The sequence below is a fragment of the Hemicordylus capensis genome, chromosome 10, assembly GCF_027244095.1.
Source record: "Hemicordylus capensis ecotype Gifberg chromosome 10, rHemCap1.1.pri, whole genome shotgun sequence".
NCBI lineage: Eukaryota > Metazoa > Chordata > Lepidosauria > Squamata > Cordylidae > Hemicordylus > Hemicordylus capensis.
The window spans coordinates 3214121-3241975 of NC_069666.1; the positions used below are offsets into that span (position 1 = coordinate 3214121).

General features: G+C 50.3%; 1 protein-coding gene across 1 annotated transcript in view; it reads left to right on the forward strand.

Moving 5' to 3' along the window:
- Nucleotides 1–6761: 6761 nt before the first annotated feature.
- SLCO3A1 (solute carrier organic anion transporter family member 3A1) overlaps nt 6762–27855 on the forward strand; it is a 78514-nt gene continuing 57420 nt past the window's right edge. The window contains exons 1-2 of the mRNA XM_053272783.1: nt 6762–7261; nt 27177–27642. Of these exons, the coding sequence (XP_053128758.1) occupies nt 7034–7261; nt 27177–27642 (694 nt within the window). The 5' untranslated portion in view covers nt 6762–7033. The remainder of the gene's footprint in view (nt 7262–27176; nt 27643–27855) is intronic.

The following is a 27855-nucleotide window of genomic DNA, read 5'->3' on the forward strand; positions in this document are numbered from 1 at the left end:
ATCAATACTAATGCCAAATATTTATTGGACTAGGACCAGGAAGGCCTGAGTTCGAATCCCCATTCAACCATGAAACTCACTGGGTGATTCTGGGCCAGTCATGTGTCTCTCAGCCTAACCTACCTCGCAGGGTTGTTGTGAGGATAAAAATAACCATGTACACCATTCTGAGCTCCTCGGAGGAAAAGCGGGATATAAATGTAAAAATTTAAAATAAAATAAAATAAAAAGTGTGAGTGAGAAGACCAAATGGTCACCACACAGTAGCCAGCACGCTGTAGAGCTGTTTTGAAAATTTCTTCATCAGACGTTTCAGTAAGTGAACGATCCTCCTTCTGCCAAGTTTTGGGCTTTGGAGTTTGGAGTTTTGGGCTTTGGGACTTTGGACCTTGGGCTGGTTGTCCCCAGTTAAGCTGCTGCACTAACAGCGGACTGGTAGTTAGAGAAAGCAGAAGTCGGAGATGACGCCAAGGCAAAGGCAACAGGATGTCTGAACTCTTGCCCAAGAAGCCTCCACAATTCATGGGTAAGGAAAGGGAAGCCAGAAGGGTGTGGTTGCTGATGGCTGTTGATAACATTCTGCGGAAGGGAGAGTCTGAGAAGAATCCGCAGCTCTGCCCTGCAGGATGGAGAATGAAAGAGGCAGCGGATAACTTCCAACTTCCAGATTGCTTCTCTGCTTCTGCGGCCACCAGAACCAGAGAGATTCAAGAGCTGCCAGGCAGGCCTCCCAGACTGGAAGTTAAATTTCTCCAAAGTGAAATTCAAGAGAGAATTCCAGGGTTCTCCCCCACAAGAAATTGAATTTGAGAGAGGATTTTCAGAGTTCTTCCCAAGGAGAAATGTTGAATGCATTTCTCAGGTGGTTTCTCCACATTCCAGCAATAAAATGGTGGCCATGCCATTACATTTGCTCTGTAATGTTCCATCTGGGGTGGGATGGGATGGGGTCAAGGGCAGAAGCATCTGCTCTGCATGCAGAAGGTCTTCGGTTCAATCCCTGGGAGAGACTCCTGCCTCAAATTTTAGAGAGCTGCTGCCAGTCAGATAGACCAATGGCCTGACTCTGACAAGGCAGCTTCCTATTTTCCTCTCTAGGTCTGGAGGGTTCTCAAATTGAATAGGAGTCACCTAGCAGTGGGATGCAGACTCTCAATACCCAACCCTTGGTCTTCAACACCTCCTAACTCAGTTATCCCCTGCTAACTCAGCAAAGAGGCACCAACAGTGGTGATTCTCTTTATTGAGCAGGGGAGAGCAACTGGCCCTCTCCGTCCCCAGCACAGCATCTCTCCAGTGGCTGTTGCTAGCATCTATCTTATGTTTCTTTTTTAGACTGTGAGCCCTTTGGGGACAGGGATCCATCTTTTTTTTTTTAAATGTTATTTCTATCTATGTAAACTGCTTTGACAGCCATCTGTCAGCGCAGCGGGGAAATGACTTGACTAGCAAGCCAGAGGTTGCCAGTTCGAATCCCTGCTGGTATGTCTCCCAGACTATGGGAAATACCTATATCGGACAGCAGCAGCGATATAGGAAGATGCTGAAAGGCATCATCTCACACTGCATGGGAGATGGCAATGGTCAACCCCTCCCGTATTCTACCAAAGACAACCACAGGGCTTTGTGGTCGCCAGGATTCGACACCGACTCGAGGGCACACTTTACCTTTACCTAAACTGCTTTGGGAACTTTGGTTTAGAAGCTAAATATGCATCGTATTCATATTTGTAGGGGAGCTCTCTGGGTAGACAGATGTTGTTTAAATCAAAAGTCCGAAGCCTTGCAAAGCATGTTCAAGTTAGGAAAATTTGTTAAAAATTCTGTGAGATATCAGCCATCAAAAGACAGGAAGCTGGTTACAAAAGGAGTTGCTCAGCACTGATGTGTAGAGGATGGTGGCAGTGGGGTGTGGGAGAGACGTGCTGGTAATGAGTTATGGCAACGAAGAGAACCATCACAGCATCTGATAAGTCTTCATTATTTCTGTTAACAGAAGTCTGAGGAATTTCTATGATCGGAGAGCTGGGAAATGAAATTTAATTACGTTTGTTGCTCTTTCCCCCCTCTTTCCTTTACACAAGCTTAAGTAGCCCTAAGATGTGATGGTGTGATGTGTTGATTCACTCCGACAACATTAACTTTGGCCTATTCACAATTCAACGGTGGCAGGATTGATTGAGGACCATTTAGGACTGGTCTTAGGGATGCTTCAAAAATGCACTGCACCTGGATTTCTCCAGACTTTGGTGTTTCAGATTAGTTCTTCTTGTGTTCAAAATGGAAACGATGCATTAGGAATGGCGGGTATGAGACCATACCTCAGCGGAAGAGCATCTGATCTGCATGTGGAAGGTTCCTGGTTCACTCCCTGGCCCCATCTCCAGGTAGGGTTGGGAGAAAAAAAACCCCTATCTTTTGTTGCAACCATACTTGTTTTTTATTTTAGTTCTGGTCTATTGACTGCAATAAACTTGCTTACTTTGGAACACAGGAAACTGCCTTGCTGAGCCAGACCATTGGTCCATGTAGCTTAGTATTGTCCACCCAGACTGGCAGCGGCTTCTCCAAGGTTGCAGGCAGGAGTCTCTATCCCAGATCTGTCTTGGAGATGCTGCCAGGGAGGGAACTGGGAACCTTCCGCACGCAAGCAGGCAGGTGCTCTTCCCAGGGTGGCCCCATCCCCTAAGGGGAATATCTTACAATGCTCCCACTCCCATTCAAATGCAAACCAGGCAAGACCCTGCTTAGCAAAGGGGACAATTCATGCTTGCTATCCCAAGACCAGCTATCCCCCAGCTCTTCTAGCTGTCAAGTCCCAGGTCGTCGTGGTTGTCTTTTTAAAAACGGTAACAAATTATTTTCCATTTTTAGGTGGCACGATAGTGCTGCTAAATTAATTACATTAATGGCCTGACATCCATTATCTAAACTCTATGATCTGCCCGTTTGTTCATTGTCTTTCCCATCATAGGGAGTAGCAAGCTTCTCTTTTATTCCGCCTTACCCTGCTGAGGTGTCAAATCATCTCACACTGCGGGGATGAGGAAAGGAGAGCAGCAACAAATAATTATTCCTCCTCAATCAGTCACACTGGGGTCTTGTCCGGCAAGATATCCTGGTTGAACTGCAAGTGATTCTGTTGGGGGAAGCAAACCCACCAGACTTCCAACCCCTAACCACATTTTCCCGCAAACGTTTGAAGCTATCTTCTCTTTTTTGTTTTTTACCTTGACTGTTTGGGATTTTGTTGGATGAAAGGATTTTATATGGGGTGGAAGAAAAGTAGGAATGTGCATTGATAATGTTTTTGATAGAGACAGTTGGATTGGGAATAGGATGACCGGCATGCTTCAGCCACGACAGAGAGGGCTGTGTCAAAGCCTCTCTTGCTGCTCACATTAGGAAGGAGGGGGTTAAAGAAAGAGTCCTTTGCCTGTCTCACGCCCGGCTTGGGAGCAAGTGATTGAGGCACAGACTAGCAGAAAGGGCTCTGCAAAGCATCTCTTGCTGATCCTGCCGCAGGAGAGGGAGTTAAAAAGAGCTTGGGAGCAAGTCACCAAGGTGCACAGGAGAGCAAAAGGCTCTTCCAAGGGTAAATAGTGGAGGTGGCTGTGTTAATGAGCCCTTTGCTTGCATCTCAGCTTCTGAGCAAAGGACTCCAGCTGCATAAGAGAGCAAAGAGCTCTGCCGGTGCTCACGCTGGGGAGACAGGCTCCAAGAGCCCTTTGCTCAGGCCTGGCCTCAGGTGAGCGTGAATTTGTGGATGGAGTCAAAGCTGCTGGACATTCACTAGAGGCCAAGGTGTTCATGAGCCCTTTGCCTGCAGCTCAGCTTGGGAGCAAAGGACTCGAGGTGCATAATACGAGAGCAAAGGGCTCTGCTGGTGCTAGACACACTGGGGAGAAGGGGTCAAAGGGCACTTTGCTCCTGTCTGGGCTCATGGGAGTGTTGCTGTTCATTCTGTGCTGGGAGACGACGGAGCGCATACACGCAGTGCCTGGTTTGGTTTCATTCGCAGGTTAATCAGAGGCCACTCCGCACGAAAAGTTACCTTTTTGCCTGAGAGAATCCGCATAAAGAGGCTGTTGGGCGTAACACCTAATGTACTATGACTAAATATGTCAGAGCACAATGGAATATCCGGGCAAGCCGTGCTGAGGAGCTCTTTCGGCCTGGAACGTCTGCACCGGGTGGTGCTCAGCTGAACACTTTCCGGAGAACAAACTTCATTTGGTGAGCCCACGGGGACGCTGGACTGGGGTTCCTTGCTGCGGCTGTCTTGGAGTTCACCCAGACTCCAAGCCAAAGGAGACCCTATCAGAAGAGGAGGGGGGGAACCCACTCAGGCTTGGATCATTGCCCTCCAGATTCCTCAGGCCCAGAGTGGTCAGAGCTGGCCACCCCAGAGGAGCCCTGAAGACTGGTGTCCCCATTGAGGCTCTTGCCCCAGAACCCCATCGGTGACCCCTGCACCAGCTCTGAAAGCAGAGGAACATAGGAAGCTGGCATATACCGAGTCAGACCCTCGGCCCATCTCGCTCAGTATTGTCTACACTGACCGGCAGCGACTTCTCCAAGGTTACAGGCAGGAGTCTCTCCCAGTAAGGATGTCAAACCGGTTGGGTGTCGAGCCGGTTTAACACTGAACTGGTTTGGTTCGAAGCTCGGGGTTGAACCCAACCACCCCGTTTGGTCCAACCCAGACCAAACCCCCACAGCTCACCAGATGTTGGGACGGATAGGGGGCTTCTCTGAAGCTGCATTCACACAAGTCATCCTGGAACTTCTGGGGGCCACATGGCCCCCGATCCCCACAGCCCCCACTGGCTCCGTGACTGAGCCAGAAGTCACATGGGTGGCTGATCCGGCCACCCAGGGCTCCCTTTTGATTGTCTGCGGGGAAAGCGGGCTAAGCCCCCTCTCCCCGCAGACCTCCTTTCAGCGCCTCACACTGCTCGTGTGACTCACCTATATGGCAGCTTCCTATGTTCCCACGCAGTGCAGTAGCTTGATGTTTGGTTGATGCTCTTTTAAAACCACTGTAAAGGTCTGTCTTCTGAATCTCTGGTCAGTGCAACTTTCTCCCCTTTTTAAAAATCATTCCTGGATCATCTCTCTCTCTCCCCTTCCCCAAGCCCTCCTAGAACTTGCTCACTTATTTTGACAAGCAGGTCTTTTAATGCAGCCCAACGTCTTGAGGATGTTTGCACACACACACACACACACACACACACAAAGTTCAGCGTTGCCGGGTTTAATGAGCCTGGTTCCTCAATGAAGCTGAAAATTGCATCCCGTTCTTTTAAGTGGTTAAGCAGTTGAACTAATCACACTTCAGCCAGCCACAGAGAAACCTTCAATGCAACTGCAAGTGACAGCCATGGCATCCCTGTCCCAAATGTCTTGGACACATCATGACTCGGAGCTGCTGGGATCTCTCAGAGTCAGCAGGAATCTGCTTCAGGAATCCTGCAGGTCCCACGGCAGTCGGAGGAGGGCTCTCCACAGAAACGACTTGGGTGACCCTGAGGTTCAGAATCAAACTAACCCAAGGGTCCTCAAACGCGGGTCCCTAGATGTTGATGGACTCCCACTCCCATCACCCCTTGCCCTGGTCAATTACAGAACCGCAATAGACAGGTTGAAGGCTGGGCGTGTAGTAAGCCAGTCCTCCACACAGGACAGATCTATATACAGTATTCAGATCCAATCACTTCATTACAGTCGACCTACAGGGTTGCATGATATTGTGCTCCATAGGGTTGCCAACTCCCCATGGCGAAACCAGGAAAAAATAAATAAATACTGAGAGGGGACTCAGATACGGCAAGGCATATTCATTTCATTTGTTTCTACGTTTGTATCTGGCTCTTCCTCTAAGAAGCCCAGAGCGGTGTGCATGGTTGTGCTCCTCCCCACAACAACCCTGTGAGGTTGGTCCGGCTGAGAGAGAAGTGACTGTCCCAGAGTCGCCTCGTGAGTTTGCATGGCTGATGAGGGATTTGATCTCAGGTCAGATTTGTTGTCGGGGAGGGAGAGCTGGCTCTGTGTGTGTCCCAAATATTAGATTTCTGGAACAGAAATGGGGGTGGCGGGGGTGGGGGACCTGGGAGGGCAAGCCACGGGGGTGGGGGGGTGGTGGCACCCTTGTCTGAAATAGATGACTGGGTAGGTATTAGGTGGGCTCAGAGACGCTCTTGCCCCTGGACTTAGGGCGCAAAGTCCAGGCCTCCACACCCCCTGGGGGCTCCCAAATCCACTTTAGTCTGTCCTGGGTGGTGTGGTTTGTGCCCTCAAGAACCTACGGGTTAAAAAATGACGCTATGGGGGGTGGGGTGGAGGGCTCCAAAGGCCTTTAGGGTCCAGGCTCCAGCATTACCTAGGTGCACGCCTGGGTGGGCTTGCCCCCTGCCACTTCCCCCCATTTCTGTCCCCTCCCCAATCTAATACGCCCTCCCCCCCCGAAATGCACTTCGCCCATGCTGTGAGATGCCACCCCCACCCCTACCGCTACCCACCCATTCCCCGCTGGGGATCGCTGGCTGGCTAGATGACCTCAAGGCCCCCCTGCCCATCCCTGGGGGCCGCCCCTGCTGTCCCCGACGGGCTCCAACCCAACAGCAGCAGCAGCAAGAGGAGCGGGGGGGGGGACTGGGCGAGCGGGCTGAGCAGCAGCAGCAGCAGCAGCGTTGGAGCCGGAGCGGCGGCCGGGAGAGGGAGCGCGCGAGGGAAGGAAGGAAGGAAGGAAGGAAGGAAGGAGAGCAGCAGCAGCAGCAGCCGCCGGAGGAGGGGAGGAGGAGGAGGAGGAGAGCGGCGGCGGCGGAGCGCGGCGGGCGGAGGAGGCGGCGGCAGCAGCAGCAGCAGCCGGGAGCCAGCCATGGCAGCGGCGGCGGCGGCGGCAGCGGGGCCGGAGGCGGCCGCGGCTGGCGGGGCGGCCAGAGGAGCCCGCAGGAGGCGAGGCGGGCGCCGGGGGCCGCCGTCTTCGCGCGCCTGATCGCCGGCCCAGCGCGGGGCGCCCGGGCGGCGGAGGATGCCGGGCAAGAAGCCGGCGGGAGGCGGCGGCGGCGGCGAGCCGCTGGGGGACGAGGCGCAGCAGCGCGCCAAGAAGCGGAGGAAGAAGGGGGGCTGCCCTGCCTCCCCCCCGGCGGCGGCGGCGGTGGTGGCGGCGGCGGCGCCGTCCTGCTTCTCCAGCATCCAGGTCTTCCTGGTCTCCGAGTGCGCGCTCATGCTGGCGCAGGGCACGGTGGGCGCCTATCTGGTGAGCTGGAGCGCGGAGAGGCGCGCGGGCGGGAGGCGCGGGGGTCTGGCTCCTGGGCTGCGGGCGGGGGAGGCAGGCGATGGGGCAGGGGAGCCCCCCCCAGTCATAGATGCCTCTATGCCAAGAAGCGCGGGGGGGGCAGGAAAGTGGAGTGCCAAGAAATGGCGGGGGGGGGGGGGCAGGCGATGGGGCAGGGGAGCCAAGGTGTGGGGGGGGGGAGTCATCTGCCTAGCCTCCCCCCCCCCCGGCCTCCCGCTCTAGTCTCCGCAAAGGAGGACTGCTGCAGGGGGAAGAGAGAACGGCACCGGGGAGGAAATGGGGAGCCGGGCACAGATGGGGCGAGCTGTGTGCGGCGCCCCCCCCCACCTATTAGGTTTCGGAAGCAGAAGTGTGTGTGTGTGTGTGTGTGTGTATGCTGGCGGCGGCGCGGGGGGGGGCAAACTACTTGCCTGGAGAGGCCACATGCCCAGTCCCCTCCGGAGCTGCCCTTGGTCGAGGGGCAAGGTTGTGGGGAGCGGGGGGGTGTCTGGATACAGCCCCTTTCCCAGGCCGAGAATTGAGGGGCATCTTTGGTGCAGGCGGGCGCTTCATCTGGAAGACTCTGCCCTTCGGCACGGCAGGGCGTGCCCGGGATCGAGGCCCCACCGCCTCCTCCAGCGCCCCATCAGCTGCCTTGCCGTGGTGGGCCCCATTGGGGTGTGCCGAGCGTGAGGATCCGGCCCTTCTGCCCCTCCCATTTCAGGTGCCTTTAGAGAGGAAGGGCACTCATCCCGTGGACCTGATCCTGCGAGAACCACTGGCCACTGTTAGCCACTCTGGATTAATGGATGTGGGCTACCAGGACACAATCTCTGCCCGAGCAGCCCAGGATTTCACCCACTGCTCTGCCCTCTTAGTTCTCCATCTCTTCCCACGATCCTCCGTGGGGTGAATTATTTATGTTGCTATTAATTGAAATCGGCGGATAGACCCAGTTCCTTTAACGGAGAGAATTGTCAGTCGAAAAACCCTCCATGTCCTAATTAACTCTGCCCAGCATTGGTCTGACGCAGCAGCCGAACAGAAAGCGGTGGCACGGGCATCTGGCGCGAACATGGCCGTTGAGAGCATGTGCTAGGAGCCGAGAAGACCCCCGTTCAGATCTCGCCACCCATGAACTTGCTTGGTAGTCCACAGGAGGCCAGCTGTGGCCTCTTTGCTTCGCCTCCCCAATCTGTAATGTGGGAGTAACACGGTGGGCTACCTTACAGGGCCGTTGTAAAGATTTCGGCGACACTGTAAAGAGCTTTGAACGCTTTGGGAGAGAGCTGTACCTGAGGGCTTCCACTCCCTGGTCTGAAGTGAGACCTATCTCCCTGCTTCCCTTCCCTCTTTCCATTGAAATCGAGATTGTAAATGCCACTTGACCTGGAAAAATCCTGCTCTGACCCTTTGCACAGCAGCGTCAGCTGCAGCTCCCTCCACGTGAAGCGTTCTACGGCATAGGAACAAACCTTGTCCCCTGGTCACGCCTCTGAGTCTGTCAAGGTGCTTTTTCAGGACACAGGAGCTTGGCCGGGCAATAATAATAATAGTAGTAATATTTTTTTAAAAAGCTGACAACCCTCACCTTGGGGCAGGGGATGCCTCATTTTTCTTTATGTTCCTCTGTTCATCATTCCGTGCACATTGATGGTGCTTTAGTAATGATTACATGATATTCTTCTGGCCCAGTCGCCTCTTTTTCTGGACCAACCCAATAATAATAAATAAATAAATAATAATAGATAATTAGTAATTAATTAATAATAAATAATAAATAAATTAAATAAATAAATGTTATTTGTTAGCCATCCCATAACAAATTGTTGTCTGGCCCAAATCCTGGGATTCCTGAGGTAAAGAGCCAGATGCTGCCCAGCCCCATGCCCCTGCTGGGGACCAGCCCCCTTTCAAAAGCAAGCCTTGTGAGCCCTGAAAGTGGTGCAGGGAGGAGCAGAGATGACCAACTTCCTCTCCTCTCCTCGTGCTTCCTGCATGCTTTGCAAGGAGTGTGAGGAGAGGCCTTCCATGCACCCCTTGCAGGGGCCAGATCCACCCCAAAGAGCTGCTCCAGTGCTGGCGGGGGAGGGCATCTGGCCATTCTGCTAGTGCCCCGATTGTCTGCCGCCTGAGGTCCCTGCGACGCCTTGCCTCATGGACGGGGCAGCCCCTGATCTTCCCCTCTCCTGCTTCTCCCATCCCCTCTCTGCCAGAACCTCTGCTCGCCGACTCTGATGAGCTGCAGCAGTGCTCTCTAGGGCCAGCCTTGAGGGGTGAGGCCCATCACTTCCTGGGCAGGTTGACGAGAAATGGGGACAGGACGCAGGGACGTTTCCCCAGCCCTGTGGGGATTGGCCTCGTGGTGATGGGCTGCTCGCCTCCTGGATGCTGTGTCGTAAGTGACTCAGCAACTGATCTGGGGCTACCTTCTGTCTTCCTCCTGCCGGGGTGTGTGTGGGGTGTGTGTGTGTGTGTGGAGAGGAGGAACGTGCACGCTCTGCGGGGAGAGACAGAGGCCTGGGCTTGGAATCAGAGAGGGCAGAAGAATGGGTTTGCTTGTGCAGGGCGACCAGCTGCCCTGCTCGGAGATCGGATGTCAGGGTACCTGAAGGGGAGAGCATAAGATAGCCTCCCCTGGTCCCCCTCATGGCTGGTTTTCCCTGCTGGAGCCGAGCAGCAGTGTGGCTTTTGTGAGCTCAGGATTCTCCCACGCCTTGGTCAATAAAAGCAAAGGCCAAGCGATAGCATCTTCCTGCTGTCCTGTGGGTAGGTGGGGAGCTGGTCTTGGGGTAGCCAGCACGAATGGTCCCCTTTGCTGAGCAGGGTCCTCCCTGGTTTGCATTTGAATGGGGAACTACATGTGAGCGCTGTCAGATATTCCCCTTAGGGGATGGGGCTGCTCTGGGAAGAGCATCTAGGTCCCAAGTTCCCTCCCTGGCAGCATCTCTAAGATAGGGCTGAGAGAGACTCCTGCCTGCAACCTGGGAGAAGCCGCTGCCAGTCTGGGTAGACCGGGGCTGCTCAATTTTGGCTCTCCTGCTGATGCTGGCCTACAACTAATCCCTGGCCATGGGCCACTGTGGCTGGGGATTATGGGAGTTGTAGTCCAAAAACAGCGGGGCAGGGGGTAAGTTGAGCAGGCCTGGTGTAGACAATACTGAGCGAGATGGACCAAGGGTCTGACTCAGTAGAAGGCAGCTTTATGTGTGTGTGTGAGTGATCAGGGAGAAGCAGCAAATCCCTCCTGTCCGCTCCGGGGAGCAGAGAGAAGCTGCAACGTGGAAAGAGTTGGGAGAGGCAGGCATATTTCCAAAGGTATGCATGCACTGGGTGTTGGGTCGATCGTGCCTTGTGTGATGATGAAGGCAGAGAGGTGTTGTTTGAGTGGGCAGCTGCGAGGAATAAAATCCACAGCCTCCATCATAACCCAGAACAACATGTTGTGGCTGCTGCTCAAAGCAGAGGCCTCAAGTGGTCTTCCTTCTCACCTGCAGTGCTTAGTCTGCACCAACTGGCAGCAGCTTTTCAGGGTTTTAAAGCAGGGGTCTTTCCCAGTCCTACCTGGAGATGCTGCCAAGGATTGAACCAGAGACCTTTTGCATGCAAAGCAGATGATCTGTTACTGAGCTGCCTGTGTGTGTGTGTGTGTGTGTGCGCGCGCGCACACACACACACACACACACACACACGCACCTGGTTCCAGCTTTGTTTCGCCTCCCAGGTGCTTCCTCCCGGGTACTGTTTTGTTATTGTTTGGAACTGAACTGAGAAACCGCCTCTCTTGATAGTTTATTTGTAGGCTGGCTTTTAAAACCCGATTCATGCTGCCCAGAATTGGCATTATGGAAGAGCAGTTCTAGAGTGTTTCAAGCCACAGGTCTGCCTTCGATCCCAAAGGCCGGATTTGGTTTTGCAGGGTATATTCATTGCTCTTTACTGTTTACCATTTCCTGAGCACTTTCGGCCGTGTAAAAAATGCTTTATGGTCCCAGTTTTATCCATCCTCAGAACTGCTGTGCAAGGCAGATTGGAATGGGTCATGGAAGCCACAAAATATATTGAGCCTCGGGGAAGACAATATTCTTTTTCATTCCATTCCGCATCCCACCTTGTCCCTGTGGATTATGGGGCACTGCTAAAAATGGACTGTGCCCTATCACTGGATGCCAGGGATTTCTCCCTACTCCCCTTTAGCCATTGACTGAGCTGCTGTGATGTCATGGAAGTGTCGCAACATTCCAACTGCTCCATGGGGAAAGGCTGAGAAATAGAACGTTGACCACTTGAGCAGCTTCTTTGGGGAAAGTAAAAGCAGAGTGCCTGATGAAAAAAATGCTTCATGCACGGAGACAGAGACCGTGCAGTATCTGTAAAGAATTGTAGAGACAAAAGCCAGTGGTGGCTCAGGGTCAGGTGCCAGTTATCTGCTACATCCCATGAGCCGCACGCTGAGAGCCAGCATGGAGGAGTGACTGGAGTGTTGGATTAGGACTGGGGAGACCTGGGTTCAAATCCCCTCTCGGCTATGACTGGGTGAGGTTGGAGCCAGCCAGCTGTTTCTTAGCCTAACCTACCTCACAGGATTGTTGTGAGGTTAAAAATATTGTATATCTCTGAGCTCCTTGGAGAACAAGTGCAATATAAATGGAAAATAATAATAGTACTATATGCATAAACAAGTACAAAGCTACCTCTGAGTCCCCACAGAGCAGAGATTCAAACACAACACACTGAAACTGTGCAAAGACCTGGCCAAAGGCAACCACATCATACTCCTGTTGTGTTCAACAGGCAAGGAACACAGAGGCTGAGAGGCAAGTGGTTAGCGCAAGTCTAGCCATGGTAGATAACTTTTTTAAAAGCCTGCAATTTTATTTATTTATTCATTATTTATATTTTTATACCGCCCATTGTCCGAAGACCCCAGGGCAGTTAACAGCAAGATAAAAACAGTAATAAAACTCCATTAAAAACAAGCTGCTAAAATAAAAGCACAGGTACATTGAAGAGACACTTTAAGTGGTACAGCGGGGAAATGTTTGACTAACAAGCAGAAGGTTGTCAGTTCGAATCCTTGTTGGTATGTTTCCCGGACTATGGGAAACACCTATTTTGAGCAGCAGTGATATAGGAAGATGCTGAAAGGCATCCTCTAATACTGCGCGGGAGATGCCAATGGTAAACCGCTCCTGTATTCTACCAAAGACAACCACAGGGTTCAGTGGTTGCCAGGAGTTGAAAACAACTTGATGGCACACTTTACCTTTGCATTGAAGAGAGTCGGGGCCCATTCGTTGGCCAAAATTCTGTTTACTTGCTATTTTAGTTGCTATTGTTAAACCATTGGGAGTTGGAAACCTTGCTGATCCATGCAAATCACCTCGTAATGTATTGGTAGATTCCAGGCCATCTTCTCTCTTGTTCCAGTGCATGCTTGCATAGAATGGAGAGAACCATTGATTAAGTGTCGTCAAGTCGGTGTTGACTCTTAGCAACCACATAGATAGATCCTCTCCAGGATGATCCGTCTTCAACTTGGCCTTTTAGGTCTCTCAGTGGTGCATTCATTGCTGTCGTCATCAAGTCCATCCACCTTGCTGCACAGGTTCCCTTCTCCCCTAACTACACCCCTGCTTTCCATGGGGTAATCTTTGGAAGACACTCCTGCCAATTTCCACTTCCATTCTTCTGGCAACATTGATATAATTTTTTAAAGTATCTTTCTGTGTTTTTAAGACTGCTAAACGCTTTTAAAGTACTGTTGCAGATTTGGCCACTGCAAGCCCAATGGTAAGGAAAATAAAAAGCATGAGAACATACTGAAAGCTGAAAATTTGGCGATGCTGTCCCTTCTTTTCCATTTCTAGGGGTGTTGACCTTGCAAAAAAAACCACACTCCACAATGAGCATTCATCCCCGCAGATGGTACCGACCATCCCAGCTGGCTCATTTACTAAAATATATTCCAGGATTTCCCATGATATACAAAAAGCTTCCCACAGGCACTCAGGAATAGAGGTGTGCACAAAACAAAAAATGCAGTTTGGCTCAGATTCGAATCCAGCTGGTTCGGTCCGCGATCGAACCTCTGAACTCGCCCGGTCCAAGGTGAACCGGTTCGGCGCCGAACCGTTCATGCACACCCCTACTCAGGAAGATCCTGGAAGATATTGACTATGTGGAAAGTGTTCATAGAGGTACAACTTTTGCAAACCCATGATTGCCTGGCTTGCACGGCATCACGCCTGAACCAGCCCTTTTCATGCAGCTTTGGTAACCTTTCCCTGAACGTCTGACGAGACAGCACAGCACAGCGTGCCCTTGAGCCTCCCAAGTTGCCCTCTGCTGGAGTTTTGCATATCTGAAAGTACCTGTGAGTGAGTGTGTGTGTGTGCTGTGTCCAGAATGTGCACCCACTTTGCATCGCTTATGCAAATGGAAACCCGTGCCGCTGCTCTCTCGGCTTCTGAGCTGGCTGCACGCACCCTGCTATTTTCATGTTCTCTTAATGTTCTGTTTATGCTCTTGTGTGGCTCCTTCCTAATTATCCCATAAGCACGTTGAAAATACAAATTAGCACAGACAGGAGCAGCAGCCCTGGCAAAGGCCCATCTGAGGCTGGGTTCATAGAGCAGGGCTTCATCCAGGCTGATCCCCTTCATGGTGGTGCACTCCACAGGAGGCTTGCCTGGAGCCACTGACCTGATCCTCTCTGGTCTCCCACCGGATCAGGCAGGCAATCTGGACAAAACCTATTAGGCCACAAATAACTAAACTGTTGGCCGGCCGGCCAGCCACGTTTTCTGGGTTTTTGACATGTGTGACTTTGTTTGCAGGGCTGTTCTGTGTACGTGGATGTGCTTGGGATATGCAGGACCCAGCCCAGTTAGGGCTTTAAAAGGAATAGCAGAGCCCAGGCCTAAGGGGGAGGAGAGCTGGTCTCGAGGTAGCAAGTGTGAATGGTCCCTTTTGCTAAACAGGGTCTGCCCTGGTTTGCATTTGGATGGGTGACTACATGTGAGTGTTGTCTGCTGCAAGATTTCCCCCTTAGCGGGTGGGGCATCTAGTTCAGCAGTTGAGCATCTTCTCTGGGTGTAGAAGGTCCCGGGTTCAATCCCCAGATAGGGCTGGGAGAAACACTTGCCTGAAATCTTGGAGAGCTGCTTCCCGTCAGTGCAGACAGTGCTGAGTCGGATGGACCAATGGTCTGACTCAGTATGAGGCAGCTTTGTGGGCTGGCCTTGGGCAAGCCATTTTTCTCTTGACCTCAGTTTTCAGTCCGTACATTGGGAATAAATAATGGCATAGTAGCTACAATAGCAAGCTCTAACGGCTTGGGCTACCTTAGAGAGTGCCTTCTTCTGCATGATCCCCATCACCCGTTGAGGTCATCTGAAGGGATCCGTCTCCAGTTAGCACCAGTACAGCTTGTGGCGACTCGGAACTGGGCCTTTTCTGCAGCTGCTCCTGGCCTATGGAAATGCACTCCTGGCAGATATCTGCAGTTTAGGCTTGCTGTTGGAAATGCCTAAAGAAAGCCCTGAAAACCTATTCGTTTAGCCTGGCCTTCCAAGGTTTTTAAATTGTTTTGGGGTATTTTAATTGGTTTTAAATGGTTTTGAATGGTTTTTAAATTATTTTTATATTGTTTTGTTTTAGATGGTGTTTGTTGAATATCTTTTTAAATTTGTTGTGCACCGCCCAGAGCCTTTGGATGGAGTGGTCCATAAATGTAATCAATCAATCAATTAATAATGAACTATTTGGTGAACTGGGGGGAAAAATGATAGAGTCTAATATTAGCTGGAAAGAGGAAGGGGGAAGTGTTATTCTATAAACACATCCTGATTTCGTTTTACATTCTGAGTCATCGGTGGCTTGGTTTCCACCCTCTCTGCACAGTATCTAAATCTATGGTGTGCATAAATAAAAATAAATGTGCAGGTTTTCTTTGCCTTTGTGTGTGGAGGGGGAAGAGAACAATTTCCTGTTCCTTTGGCCTCAGCTTTCTCTCTGTAGCGATGGGGTGATTTGACTGGTTCCAGGGCTGGTTTTATTTTATTTATTTAATTATATTTGTATACCGCTTCATATGTGTATCCCTAGGTGGTGTACATAATTTCAAATACAACAAATGTTTTTAAAAAAGAATAAAAACAATTAAAACAAGTTTACAGGATAAAAACAGTTAAACCCTTTAAAATTAATGTTATCATTAAAGCCTGAGAAAACGGGTACGGCTTGAGGTTCTTCCTAAAAGCAAGCAGAGAAGGAGATGCTCTTATTTCAAGAGGGAGCATATTCCGGAGTCCTGGGGCAGCCACAGAGAAGGCCTTCCTGGTCCTGAGTCGCCAACGAACGAGCCGCTTTCTTAAGTACCCTGGACCCAAGCTATCAAGGGCTTTATAGGTAGCAATCAGCACTTTGTATTTTGCTCGGAAACGTATTGGCAGCCAGTGCAGTTCTTTTAAAATCAGTGTTATATGGTCTATTCAGGTTGTTGTAAGGATGCAACGTAAATACGGACATTTAATGGTCAAAAAATCTGCTGGTTTTGACTCAAACTCCACAAAGCCGGGAAACTGGAACCTACGACTGTGCCACGTTGTCAGTAATGATGTTGCACAATGTCACAGTTGTGCTCGCTTCCAGCTTGCCTTCAATGCACCCACACTTTTCCTTCGTCATAGGAACACAGGAATGTAGGAAGCTGCCTTCTACTGAGTCAGACCCTTGGTGCAGCTAACTCAGCATTGTCTACACAGACTGGCAGCAGCTTCTCCAAGGTTGCAGGCAGGTGTCCTTCCCAGCCATCTCTGGAGATGCCAGGGAGGGAACTTGGAACCTTCTGCATGCAAGCATGCTCTTCCCAGAACAGGCCTATCCCTTAGGAGAATATCTTACAATGCTCATACATGGAATCTCCCATTCAAAGCAACTAGGGCGGATCTGCTTAGCAAAGGGGACAACTTGTTCTTGCTACCACAAGACCAGCTCTCCTTGCTTGGAGACCCATCTCAATATAGGGAGAATGCAGTGCCTAGCACCAGCAAAGGTGCCCCATATTGAGCATATGGGTACATGGAGGGCACGTTGGAAGCATGCACAATTTGTGACGTTGTGCAACATCATTACCCAGATATTGTTATGAAGGCTGTCAACCCATTAAAGACTTTCTAGCTGATTCATCACCCACTTATTAACCTGTGCATTCGTCAGTTACATTTCAGCGTGTCTGCCTATTGCTCAGTGCTCAATGCAAGTGTTATCCTGAGAAGTTTGATGGACTTGTGCGATCCAGAAAACCTAAAATAGTTCAGAACGATCAAATTTCCATTCTTGCTAGGGAGCAAAATGTGGAAATCCAGCAAAGAAGGGTTTTATTTCTAAGAGAAGTCGAAACCATTCACAAGTGGATTTCCTTCCTATAGCTAGCTGGGGTAGTTACCATCTGAGAGGATGAATGCTCATGATGATTTTTGAAAAGGTCTACTTGACTGGCAAGCCAGAGATTGCCAGTTCGAATCCCCGCTGGTATCTTTCCCAAACTATGGGAAACACCTATATTGGGCAGTAGCAGTATAGGAAGATGCTGAAAGGCATCATCTCATACTGCGTGGGAGGTGGCAATGGTCAACCCCTCCTGTATTCTACCAAAGTCGACAACAACAGGGCTCTGTGGTCACCAGGAGTCGACACTGACTCCACGACACACTTTGCCTTTACACCCATAGAGATGGAAAGAGGTGATCTCATTGGAAGACTTTCAGTGTCTTATCATGCTTTGATTGTCTTGCTCATCAGGCCTACAGCAGCCAAATGCAATCGTGTCTTAAAAGCATTTAACAATTTTTTTTTAAAAACACACAAACTACTATAATGTTTGATCGGAGGAATGGAAATGAAAACTGGCATGAATGTCCTCCAAAGATTATTCCATAAAGAGAGTACAACCATTGGTTCATTGTTAACCCATGCTTAACTGAGCAAAGAGGCACCTTTCCAAGTGGTGAGTCTCTTATATTTAGCAGGGGGAGAGCAACTGGCCCTCTCCATCCCCAGCACAGCATCCCTCCAGTGGCTGTTGCTGGTGTCTACCTTACGTTTCTTTTTTAGATCGTGAGCCTTTTGGAGGACAAGGAATAATCTCATTTATTATTTATTTATCTTTCTATGTAAACCGCATTGCAAACATTTGTTGAAAAGCGGTATATACATGTTAGTAGTGGCAGGGTGACCTTAAGCCTCCCTTTCCTTCTGTGCAAGAATGAATCCAATTTCCCCCCCAATGGTTTTGGAGTCGGCATAAATAAGGGGTGATAACACACAGAAAGGTGTATGTGCATTAAAGAAGGCAACGCTTATTTTCCTTCTCCTGGGAGCAGGGATAGACATTGCCAAAAATCAGGAGGAGTGCTTATCCCCTAAGATGGTACTGATAGTCAAAATTTGAGGGTCTGACTAATACTTCCTACCCTCCTTTACACAGGTCTGCTTCCCTCCTCCAGTAGCTGTGCATCTTTCAAAGATGAGACTATTATCTCTCTTGTTTCCTCTCTACCATTGGAGGGAATCTGCTTTTCCAGAAGATTTTTTTAGAACTATTATTTTTTCTTGCCCTGAGCCTGGAATCTCAGCTCATCCAGAGGTGAACTCATTCCTTTGCATCAAAGTTCTCGGGTCTGACAGCTTCCAGTTGTCATTATTGTTGTTGTTGTTTTGCAGAGCAAAGAGGCCTGATTTAATTTTCTCTCCTCGGCCCTTTGCCTTCGAGAGAGTGTGTGCTATCTCACGCGCGTGGGAGCTTCTAGTTCAGGCTGACCTAATTGCAAAGGGCCAACATCTGCCAGAGTCGGGGGGTGGAGGCGGTTTAGATAAAGCGTGTCCATATGGGGGGATGTGTAGCAGAAGACAACAGCTCTGTGTGTGCTTTGGGGCGGTCGTTTTGAGCGAGATCTCCTGAGATGTCGCTCACCACTGATGGTGTTGAATGCAGCTATTCATGCAACCAAGTGGTGGAAAGAGGGTTGCAGGCACAAGGCTAATTAATTAATTAATTAATAACAGGAAAAATTTAAGTAATAGGAAAATCGAGGAGACGCTGCCCAGGGAATCTCAAACAGGAGTTCGCAGACATGGTTGGACTACAGATTCCATCACCCCCCTGCCACAATGGCCAAAGACTTATTTTAACACAACAGTGTATAGGTTACCTACCCCTGGGTGTAACAGCTGCTGGATCTCTGCAATACTATCTGTACTTGACCTCTGTCTTAGAGAGCTGGAAGCAATTCAGCTCAATAGCGGCAATGCAAGCTGGAATTTGTAAGAACCGGCGTTTGGCGGGGGGTGGGGGGGAAACTCATCTCAAGTAGTATTGTCCAGATCAGAGATTCTCAACGTGTGGGTCCCCAGATGTAATTGGACTTCAACTCCCATCATTCCCAACCAAAGTTCACTGGGACTGGGGATTATGGGAGCTGAAGTCCAATAACATCTGGGGAACCACACGTTGAGAATCCCTGGTCCAGATCTCAGACCTGGAGATTCTGCCAAGCCCATAGCCAGCAAAAGGTTTAGTGGGGGAGGCACCACAAAAAGTACAGGGGCAGCTGACCTGGTCCCCCCTAAAGTCAGAGGGCAGCTAAGTGACATTATTTATTATTTATTAATTCAATTGCTATACCGCCCTTCCAAAAATGGCTCAGGGCGGTTTACACAGAGAAATAATAAATAAATGAGATGGCTCCCTGTCCCCAAAGGGCTAATACTTCAAAAAGAAACATAAGATATACATCAGCAACAGCCACTGGAAGGATGCTGTGCTGGGGTTGGGTAGGGCCGGTTGCTCTCCCCCTGCTAAATAAAGAGAATCACCACTTTTAAAAGGTGCCTCTTTGCCAAGTTAGCAGGGGTCGTTATTATTATTATTTAACCATTTGTTCATAAGAATGGGGGGTGGGCAGAAGAAAATGGGGCAGGGGGCAGGCCTGCCCTAGCCCCCTGGCTACAGGAGGTCTGGATTCTGCTGGGTGCCGCACACCTGGTGGGTCCTGCTGAAGCCTTGATTGGGAGGCAGGAGGAGAAATATGAGCAGAAGTTGGACTTCAGGGCCCGCCTGCCTCGTCTTCTCTGCTTGGCGGGGCTGGCTGGTGCTGGCATGTTGACAGTGACGGGCGTTCCTGGTGCGCTCAGCAAATGCTTCCCACTCTCGAGCGCCTTGCTTTGCGTGAGGCTTCCTGGGGGTGGCCGTGGCTGCCGCCTCCTCTCTCTTCGCACGCCAAAGCTTTCATCCCCGTGCCCAGGGAGATGCTCTTCCATCGGACCGGGAGGCACATCGCACCCGATGCTGTGGGCGCCGGCCCTCTTGCCCGTCAAGAGGTTCTGCTGCCTGTGGGTCAGGAGGACAGGTGGAAAGAACTCACTGGCGGAGCACCAGCTTGGCATGGAGGAGGCCCCAACTGGATCCACCCTGGCAGCAAACCTTCAATGCAAGGACCATTTGCCCCGGTGCGGACCTCTGCACCGTCCCGCGCTTTCCTCAGTGCTGGGAGAGCCCTTGAAGAGAGAGGGAGCCCTCGCTTCAAAGCTCCAAGAAGAATGTGCTGGGGAGGGCGAGACTTCCCAGAATGCTGTGCCCACCTTCCAAGATGGCGCAGGGGCTCAAGAGAGCTCCATTTCCCTTGAAGGAGCACCATCAGGACTGGGCCACAGCCTAGCGCAGTGAGAAGGGTCACCTCTGCAGGGTGCCTGGGGGATTGTGCAGAGGAATCAGCTCTGGCCAGAACTTCACACCGGCCCAAGAAACAAGGAGTCCAGGATCCAGACTTGGGGGTGATGGGAGCCACGCTCAGGCCTTACGAAAAAGAACACTCATGATCCTGGCTGTCACAGACTAATGGTATAACTCGGTTGCCACTGGGAACATAGGGAACATATCCCCTATACTGAGTCAGACTCTTGGTCCATCTAGCTCAGTATTGTCTACCCAGACTGGCAGTGGCTTCTCCAAGGTTGCAGGCAGGAATCTCTCTCAGCCCTATCTTGGAGATGCTGCCAGGGAGGGAACTGGGAACCTTCTGCTCTTCCCGGAGCTACAGCCCCATCCCCTAAGGGGAATATCTTGCAGTGCTTGCACATGTAATCTCCCATCCAAATGCAAACCAGGGTGGACCCTGCTTAGAAAAGGGGACCATTCATGCTGCCACAAGATCAGCTCTCCTCCCTTCTGGTCAAACTTATATTTATGTTAGCATATTATTTGAGCTATATGGATTTGTTTAATATTTTTGCTGTTTTCTACTATTATTTCTGGTCAGTGGCTGTAATAAAGGATGATTAAGAAGAAGAACTCAGTGCCAGTTCACTGGCTTGAAATTTTTGGCCCTGCGTTTCTATTAGGCACCAGTTCGGAACCTGTGTTATCTCCCCAGTGTGGAGAGAATTCCAAGAGCTCCCGCTAGGCAGGCAAGACGGTATTGCGAGAACTGAATCCAGCCTTGGTCTCGAGCCCCATTTCCTTGCGGTGGTTGCCCCTTTCGCCTTTCTTCATGCAGCCTTGGTGAAGCCGCTGCCAGTCTGTGTAGACAATACTGAGCTAGATGGATCAAGGGTCTGACTCGCTAGAAGGCAGCTTCCGATGTTCCTATTTGCCCCACTGGGGTGTGTCTTACCAGCTGGGTATGTATTTTGCAACCCAGCATTGCACTCTAATGTGGGCAGCCCCCGTGGTGCTCCTGTTTGCTGCTGCCTGCCTGGGACTGTAACAATGGTTCAGTGACGTCAAGCGCCCAGCGGGCTGCATTTAGCTCGTCAAAGGCCACAAACTGTGCACACAAACATCGGCTCGGGTGTACTCTGAGAAAAGACCGTGCCCCTACAAGAGAAAATTGCATACACCCGATAAGTAATTTCAAAAGCTAAGCAAATGTGTGTTTTTTAATGGCCTCAGCGTATTGTAGCTTTCCAACGGCCACAATCAACCACCTGCTGAAAACGAGTCAAACTCCACTTGAAATAGTTCAAGCAAACCTAGCATGCAGCTTGGCTCCACCGCTTAGGAAGGAGCAGCATATGAAATGCGGTGGGGCCGAGGTCCTATTGACACAGACCGTTGTTTGGTTAGGAACACCTGTCTGGCACAGAACGGAAACTGACCTGCCCAAACCACATGCTGCACAGCAGTGGAGGGAGGCTGGTGGCATCCTCTCTTTGGCCACCACCGCGGCCCCCTGGCCCCTCCGCCCGTGGCTGATGTCAGGCTCAGGGGGCTGGCTAGTCACCTCGGTGAGTAGTCCAGTTTAAGCTACGAAGGCAGGATGGACGTATCCCTAATAATTCTGATGACACTTAAGCCCCATTCAGATGTTACGTTGTATATGTGTAAAGATGTCTGTACACATGGACGTGTTGTGTAAATGGCTGTCCCTGCATTCATTTTAAAATTGAAGCTGGGTACAGATCCGCTCAAGTGCAGGGTGTAGAAAGGAAGTATATTGTTGTACGTGCCTTGAACAGATTGCAAGAGTGGGGTTCTGTGCTGGTATGAAACCAATTTGAGTTTGTCAGGGTAATAGGCCCTTATCTTTTGGCAGTTAGAAAAGCTGCCATCTTTCTTCCTCAGGCCTTGGAAAACCGGTGTTGGGTTTATTAATGGTTTCCAGTTTTGAATATAAGAGATTTTTAAAAGAGCTTCCGTACCCTTTGCCAACATCTCTGTTGCTGTAAGGTGTGTAGGAGGGAGATAACTTGTGATGTTTTTCACAGCCTGACAGGTAGGGGTGTGTGAGCGCATTTGTGAAGGAGGGAGGGAAGGAGAGGGACTTATATAACTCCTTAAATAGCATAAATTTGATTCCCGGAAGTATGGCTGTCTGGCACCCTCGGGAGCACAGACGCATCTGGAAGATGTACAAAGCAAGTCCGGGTTATGTTTTGTTACATCTGGCAATGTAAGTGCGTTGGGAGTGCCCTGGATACAAACTGGGGCTGTTTATTAGCTTCAGAAAACGAAACCTTAATGTGCCTTGGGATTGTGTGCAACACTCGTGCAATGGGATTACAGTGTACACAGGGAGAGATCTGTACACAGGCCCAGCCATTCACACGTTATGCTGAACGCAGGTACAGAAGTACATTTCCTATCCGTACCATGCAAGCTCACTTTTAATAGTGAGCCCTTGTGCGGATGTGCGGAGGCCAGAACTGCTACCGTCATCACAGGAGGACTGGTAAGCACCTACTTTTAAAGGTGCCCTCTCGCCCCCCCGCCCCCGACCACCCTTAGAAATCTTTTAAAGGCAGTATTCCCTTTTGTTTATAAAGGGGAATCCTCACCTGATTCCCCTTTATAAGTATAGCCCATCGGATCGGGTCGAACCGGTCCACAATGGACCCGGCTCGGTCCGGTTTGATCGCGAACCGAACCACTGCTCCTGGAGGTCGTTTCGGTTTGCAGTCAAACCGTAGAACCAGCCCTCTTCATTGTGGAGCGGTCCATGCACAACCCCAGCTCAGGGTCCTTCCAATGGACCTTTGACTCTGCCCTCAGCACAACAGCGGTGCCTCTTGACTATGGTTCTTTTGCTCTTTCCGGATCAGGCTTTCTTTTGCTCTCCCATGGGAGTGCTTGCGATTTTTGATTTTTTTGGAAGGGCTCTGAGAAGTCTGAAGTGCGATTAGCGTTGCCAAGAATGGTCTCTGGAGCTCAGGCAACGGAGATGATTTCAGGGGCAGGTTATGAGGCTCTCCCAGGAGAACCAGACTACTAAGAAGGCGTCCTGCAGTGATCGCCTTGTCTGCAGGCTATATTCTTCCTCTCTGTTCTTCAGGGTCTTGGAGAAGGAGCGTAGTTATCGGTCTCTGTTACAGTTGTCAGAAGCAGCTGTATCTAGGGGGGCGGGAAATATTCTTTGGCTTGCTTCAGTGTGTGGTGATGATCAGGCCTTTCCCATCAGAGTCTTGTGTCTGGTTTGGAATGCACCTCCCATGTTCCCCATCTCTCTGTGTGTGTGTGGGGTTGAGAGAGAGAGAACATGTCCAAGTCGCCTGTATTCCCCCCACTCTGCTGTCGATTTGGCCAGGATGGCTTAAACAGGGAACTGGAGAGGGAACAGCTTACACCGATGTAGCCTGGCCACCCAAATGAAATCTGACAAATCTGCCAGACCAGCAAATCTTGGGCTGTTTCCTGGGCCAGCATGGGAGAGACCGCTGTGCCGCTGGAGGAGAAGACAAGACAATCCTCTGAGTTGGCGGGGGCAGCCCAAAGGGATCACGTTCCCATGCCCAGCAAGAGCGCCTGCTCACGTGAGCCTCCCTGCATCTTCCCCGCTGATTTGGATGGAAGCGGCTGCAAGAGAAACACCACTATTACCCTGGTGCCCCTCTGGGGAAAATGCCTGGGCATTGCATGGCACCTCATCATTTTCAGTTTTCCGGGGAGAGCTGTCTTAATACTGGGCTAGATTAGGAAATGGCAAATTGGGGCAAGAAACGACAGACAGGCTGGCCGGTTTTTTCTGGTTGGCGGGAAGCCAGGCGGGATTTTCATGCTTGCAGAGCCGTCGGGCTAAGGCGTCCCCTCTCCGCTTCCCACTTCTAAGCTGCTCTGGCCAGCTTTCCGAAAGGTGCCCCAAATTGAATTTTCTAAAAAATGTAACCCAATCTGGGATTTAATGTTTGAGGAAACAGCTTATTTCAAGCGAGTGAGTGTCATATAGTGACAGGGAATGTGATTCGATGCACACTTCCCTGAGAGTAGTTCAGTAGGACTGACTTCTGAGTAAATGCATTGCAAAGTACAAAGCCATGATTAAATACATCGTGAAGCAGAGCAGAAGGGCCCTAGTTTTATGTCCCTGGCAGCATCTCCAGGCAAGGCTGAGAGAGATTCCTGCCTGGAACCTTAGAGAGCCACTGCCAGTCAGTGTAACTGAGCTAGCTAGACAGATGGTCTGACTCAGGAGGCAGTTACCTGTATATTGGGGATGGGGCCGCATCTCAGTGGTAGAGCATCCGCTTTGCATGCAGAAGGTCCCAGGTTCAGTCCCTGGCAGCATCTCCTGGTAAGGCTGGAAGAGATTCTTGCTTGGAATCTTGAGAGTGACTAGCGGCTTCTCCAAGATTACAGGCAGGAGTCTCTCTCAGCCCTATCTGGAGATGCTGCCAGGAAGGGAACCTGTCACCTTCTGCATGCAAGCATGCTGATGCTCTTCCCAGAACAGCCCTCTCCCTGAGGGGAATCTCTTCCAGGGCTCACACTTCTAGTCTCCCATTCATATGCAACCCGGGCAGACCCTGCTTAGCAAAGAGGACGATTCATGCCTGCGACCACAAGACCAGCTCTCCTCCCGCAGACCAGCAGCCTTCCTTTCCTCCTTATTCTTTCTGCTGCCCAGTGACCTTTCCGCGTCCTAGCAGCATCCTGAGATCTGCTCTGACAGCTGCTCAGAGCCCGAAGAGGACAGAGACTGTCGGAATCCCTCCGAATCCAGCCACAGAACATCTCCTGCTTTTAAAGAGGGGTCGCCACAAAGCTTTTGATCGCCTCCAGTCCTAACTATTTCTTGTTTTTCTCTTGGGGCTGGCTTTGGCTTCAAGGTCTTTATTGTCTGGGGGTGTGCGTAAAACAAAACAGAATCTTGCCTTTTTAAATGATTGGCCATGCTGTGGAATGTCCATTGGGTTTCAAATGCCGCAGAATTGTTTTGACATAAGATCTTTCTCCCTCGGAGTAGGAGGTTATGGCTCACCAAGGGTTAACTTCCACTCCTTGCTCCCAGTAGGCAGGAAATCTTCAGGTCATTCCAGGTAGGAATCTGTCCCCTCTCCCACCATGCCAGTAAGGTTGCCATATTCACGCTTCCCAAATCTGGGAGACCTAATTTGCATATTATGCAAATTATGTGGTCGCTAATTTGCATTCCATTTATTTATTTGACAGATTTGTCTACTTCCCCCTCCTCTGCCCTCCCCTGTGATCAGATCCAGAGTAAAATCCGGGCAGCACATTTGAAATCCGTGTAAATCCGAGTGGGATTTAGCAGCCGGGTGGAGGAGCCAAAATCCAGGGGCTACCCTAAATTCCGGGGGACATGGCAGCCCTACCATGCTGTGGATCCAAATCCCCAATTCCTGGATCCCCAATTTGGACACCAAATCCCCAATCCCTAATTTGGATCCCTTCCTGTCTTGCTCCAGGTAGGATGCATTTTTCCTTTTCCTTTGGATCCTGTCCCATCGTGATATCTCTAAACCATTCCCCTTTGGCAGCACCAGCCTTTATCCTTCAGTTTTGGGTGAGAAAATCATCCTTTTTCCTTTATTCCTTCCCAACAGTTTAAGTTAGATTGAGAGAGAGAGAGAGAGAGAGAGAGAGAGAGAGAGAGAGAGAGATTGTTAACATTGGCCATGGATTCCATTCAGACCAATGAATGGAGACACTGGAGTCTCCATTGGAGTCAGTAGAGACACTGACCGGATCACTCTCTGAGGATCCAGGCATTGGAGGGGGAGGGCAGGGCCCATAACAAGGGCAAAGCCCCTAAGAGGCACTGCCATCTTTCAGCTCCCGCCCCCCGCCCGAAGCATGGCCCAGAGCGGCGAAAGAGAAAAGGGGCAACCACCATTAAAAGGAGGGAAAGGGTTCGACCAAAGCCCAAGCAGATTTTGACTGGACATTAGGAAGGGTTTCCTAACTGCAGGGTTGATTGATCGTGGAGCAGGCTGCCCCACACAATAGGCTCTCCTTCCCAGTAGGTTTTCAAACAGAGGCTGGACGGTCCTCTTTCAAGGAGGCTGTAGCATTTTCCTGTATTGAAAATTGACTGTGGGGGCTGAAGACCTCCCCAGTCCCTCCCAGCTCTTAACATTCCGTGATTCTGCAAACACCTAGCAACTCTGACCACTTTTAAAAGGGCTGTTAAGACATTTATTCACCCAGGACATTAATTAGACTCATGCGATCAGATCTATCATTTATTGTAAACCGCCCAGAGATGTGAATTTTGGGCAGTATACAAATATGCGAAATAGATGAAATGGAAATAAATAGAAAATCTGGAATGTTTTAAAGGAGATTGGGAACCATTTTTGCTTTACCTAAAGAACTATTTTTCTAATATGGACTTTTCAGCAGGGTTTGAAATATCATAATAACAGCTGGTTGGGCTGGGTAAAACCAAGTAGTAGTGTGGAGTATGTATGTTTTGAATTGTTATAGCGATGGTTTATATGTATAGTTATCGTGAACCACACAGATAGGTAAACAGGAAGTCAATATTTACTTAATTAAATAAATGAATGTAATTTGAATGTAAAGGTATTGTAAAAGCCAATAAAAATTTAAAATGCAAAAAAAAAAAGAAGTAATAAAATAAATAAATGTTCAGGTGGAACTGTGAAAGGCAGTGGTGTGGAAATGTGGCCAGTATAGTCTGCAGAGACAGCACTGAGCTAGATGGACCAAGGATCTGACTTAGTAGAAAGCAGCTTCCCATAAGAAGAACATAGGAAGCTGCCTTCTACCCAGTCAGACCATCGGTCCATCTAGCTCAGTATTGTCTACACAGACTGGCAGCAGCTTCTCCAAGATTCCAGGCAGGAATCTCTCCCAGCCCTATCTGGAGATGCAAGGGAGGGAACCTGGCACCTTCTGCACGCAAGCATGCAAATGCTCTTCCCAGAGTGGCCCCATCCGCTAAGGGGAATTTCTTGCAGTGCTCACATGTAGTCTCCCATTCAAATGCAAACCAGGGCAGACCCTGCTTAGCAAAGAGGACAATTCATGCTTGCTACCACAAGACTTTTTCTCCCATTTGGAGAGAAGGGTCTGCAGTAGAATGAAGATCAAAGCTGTAGCAGCCCACGTCTAAACCACTCTCTTTCTTTGCAGGTGAGTGTCCTGACCACCTTGGAGCGAAGATTTAACCTCCAGAGCGCCGACGTGGGTGTTATCGCCAGCAGCTTTGAGATTGGGAACTTGGCCCTGATCCTTTTTGTGAGCTACTTTGGGGCCCGGGGTCATCGGCCACGTTTGATAGGATGTGGAGGGATCATCATGGCTTTGGGTGCTCTCCTCTCCGCACTGCCCGAATTCCTGACTCATCAGTATGAATATGCATCGGGGGAGATTCGGTGGGGGGCTGAAGGGCGGGATGTGTGTGTGGTCAATGGATCCACCAGTGACGAGACACCAGATCCGGATATTATCTGCAGGAACAGGACTGCCACCAACATGATGTACTTGCTTCTCATCGGAGCACAAGTCCTCCTAGGGATTGGGGCGACCCCTGTGCAGCCACTGGGAGTCTCCTACATCGACGACCATGTGAGACGGAAAGATTCTTCCCTGTATATAGGTAAGCAATGGGATGCCCAAAGAAAAGAGTTCAGTGTTTTTGTATGTAACTTCACCCGGCACCTTACAGCTTTGCTCTTGGTTAGAAACAATGGATTTGGTATTTGCTCTCTTCTGTTTCTCAGATGAAGTGATTCGGAAGCAGCAGTACTGGGTGGGGATTTTAAAACAGTTGGTGGGTTTGCATCTCTCTCTCTCTCTCTCTGTGCCATAA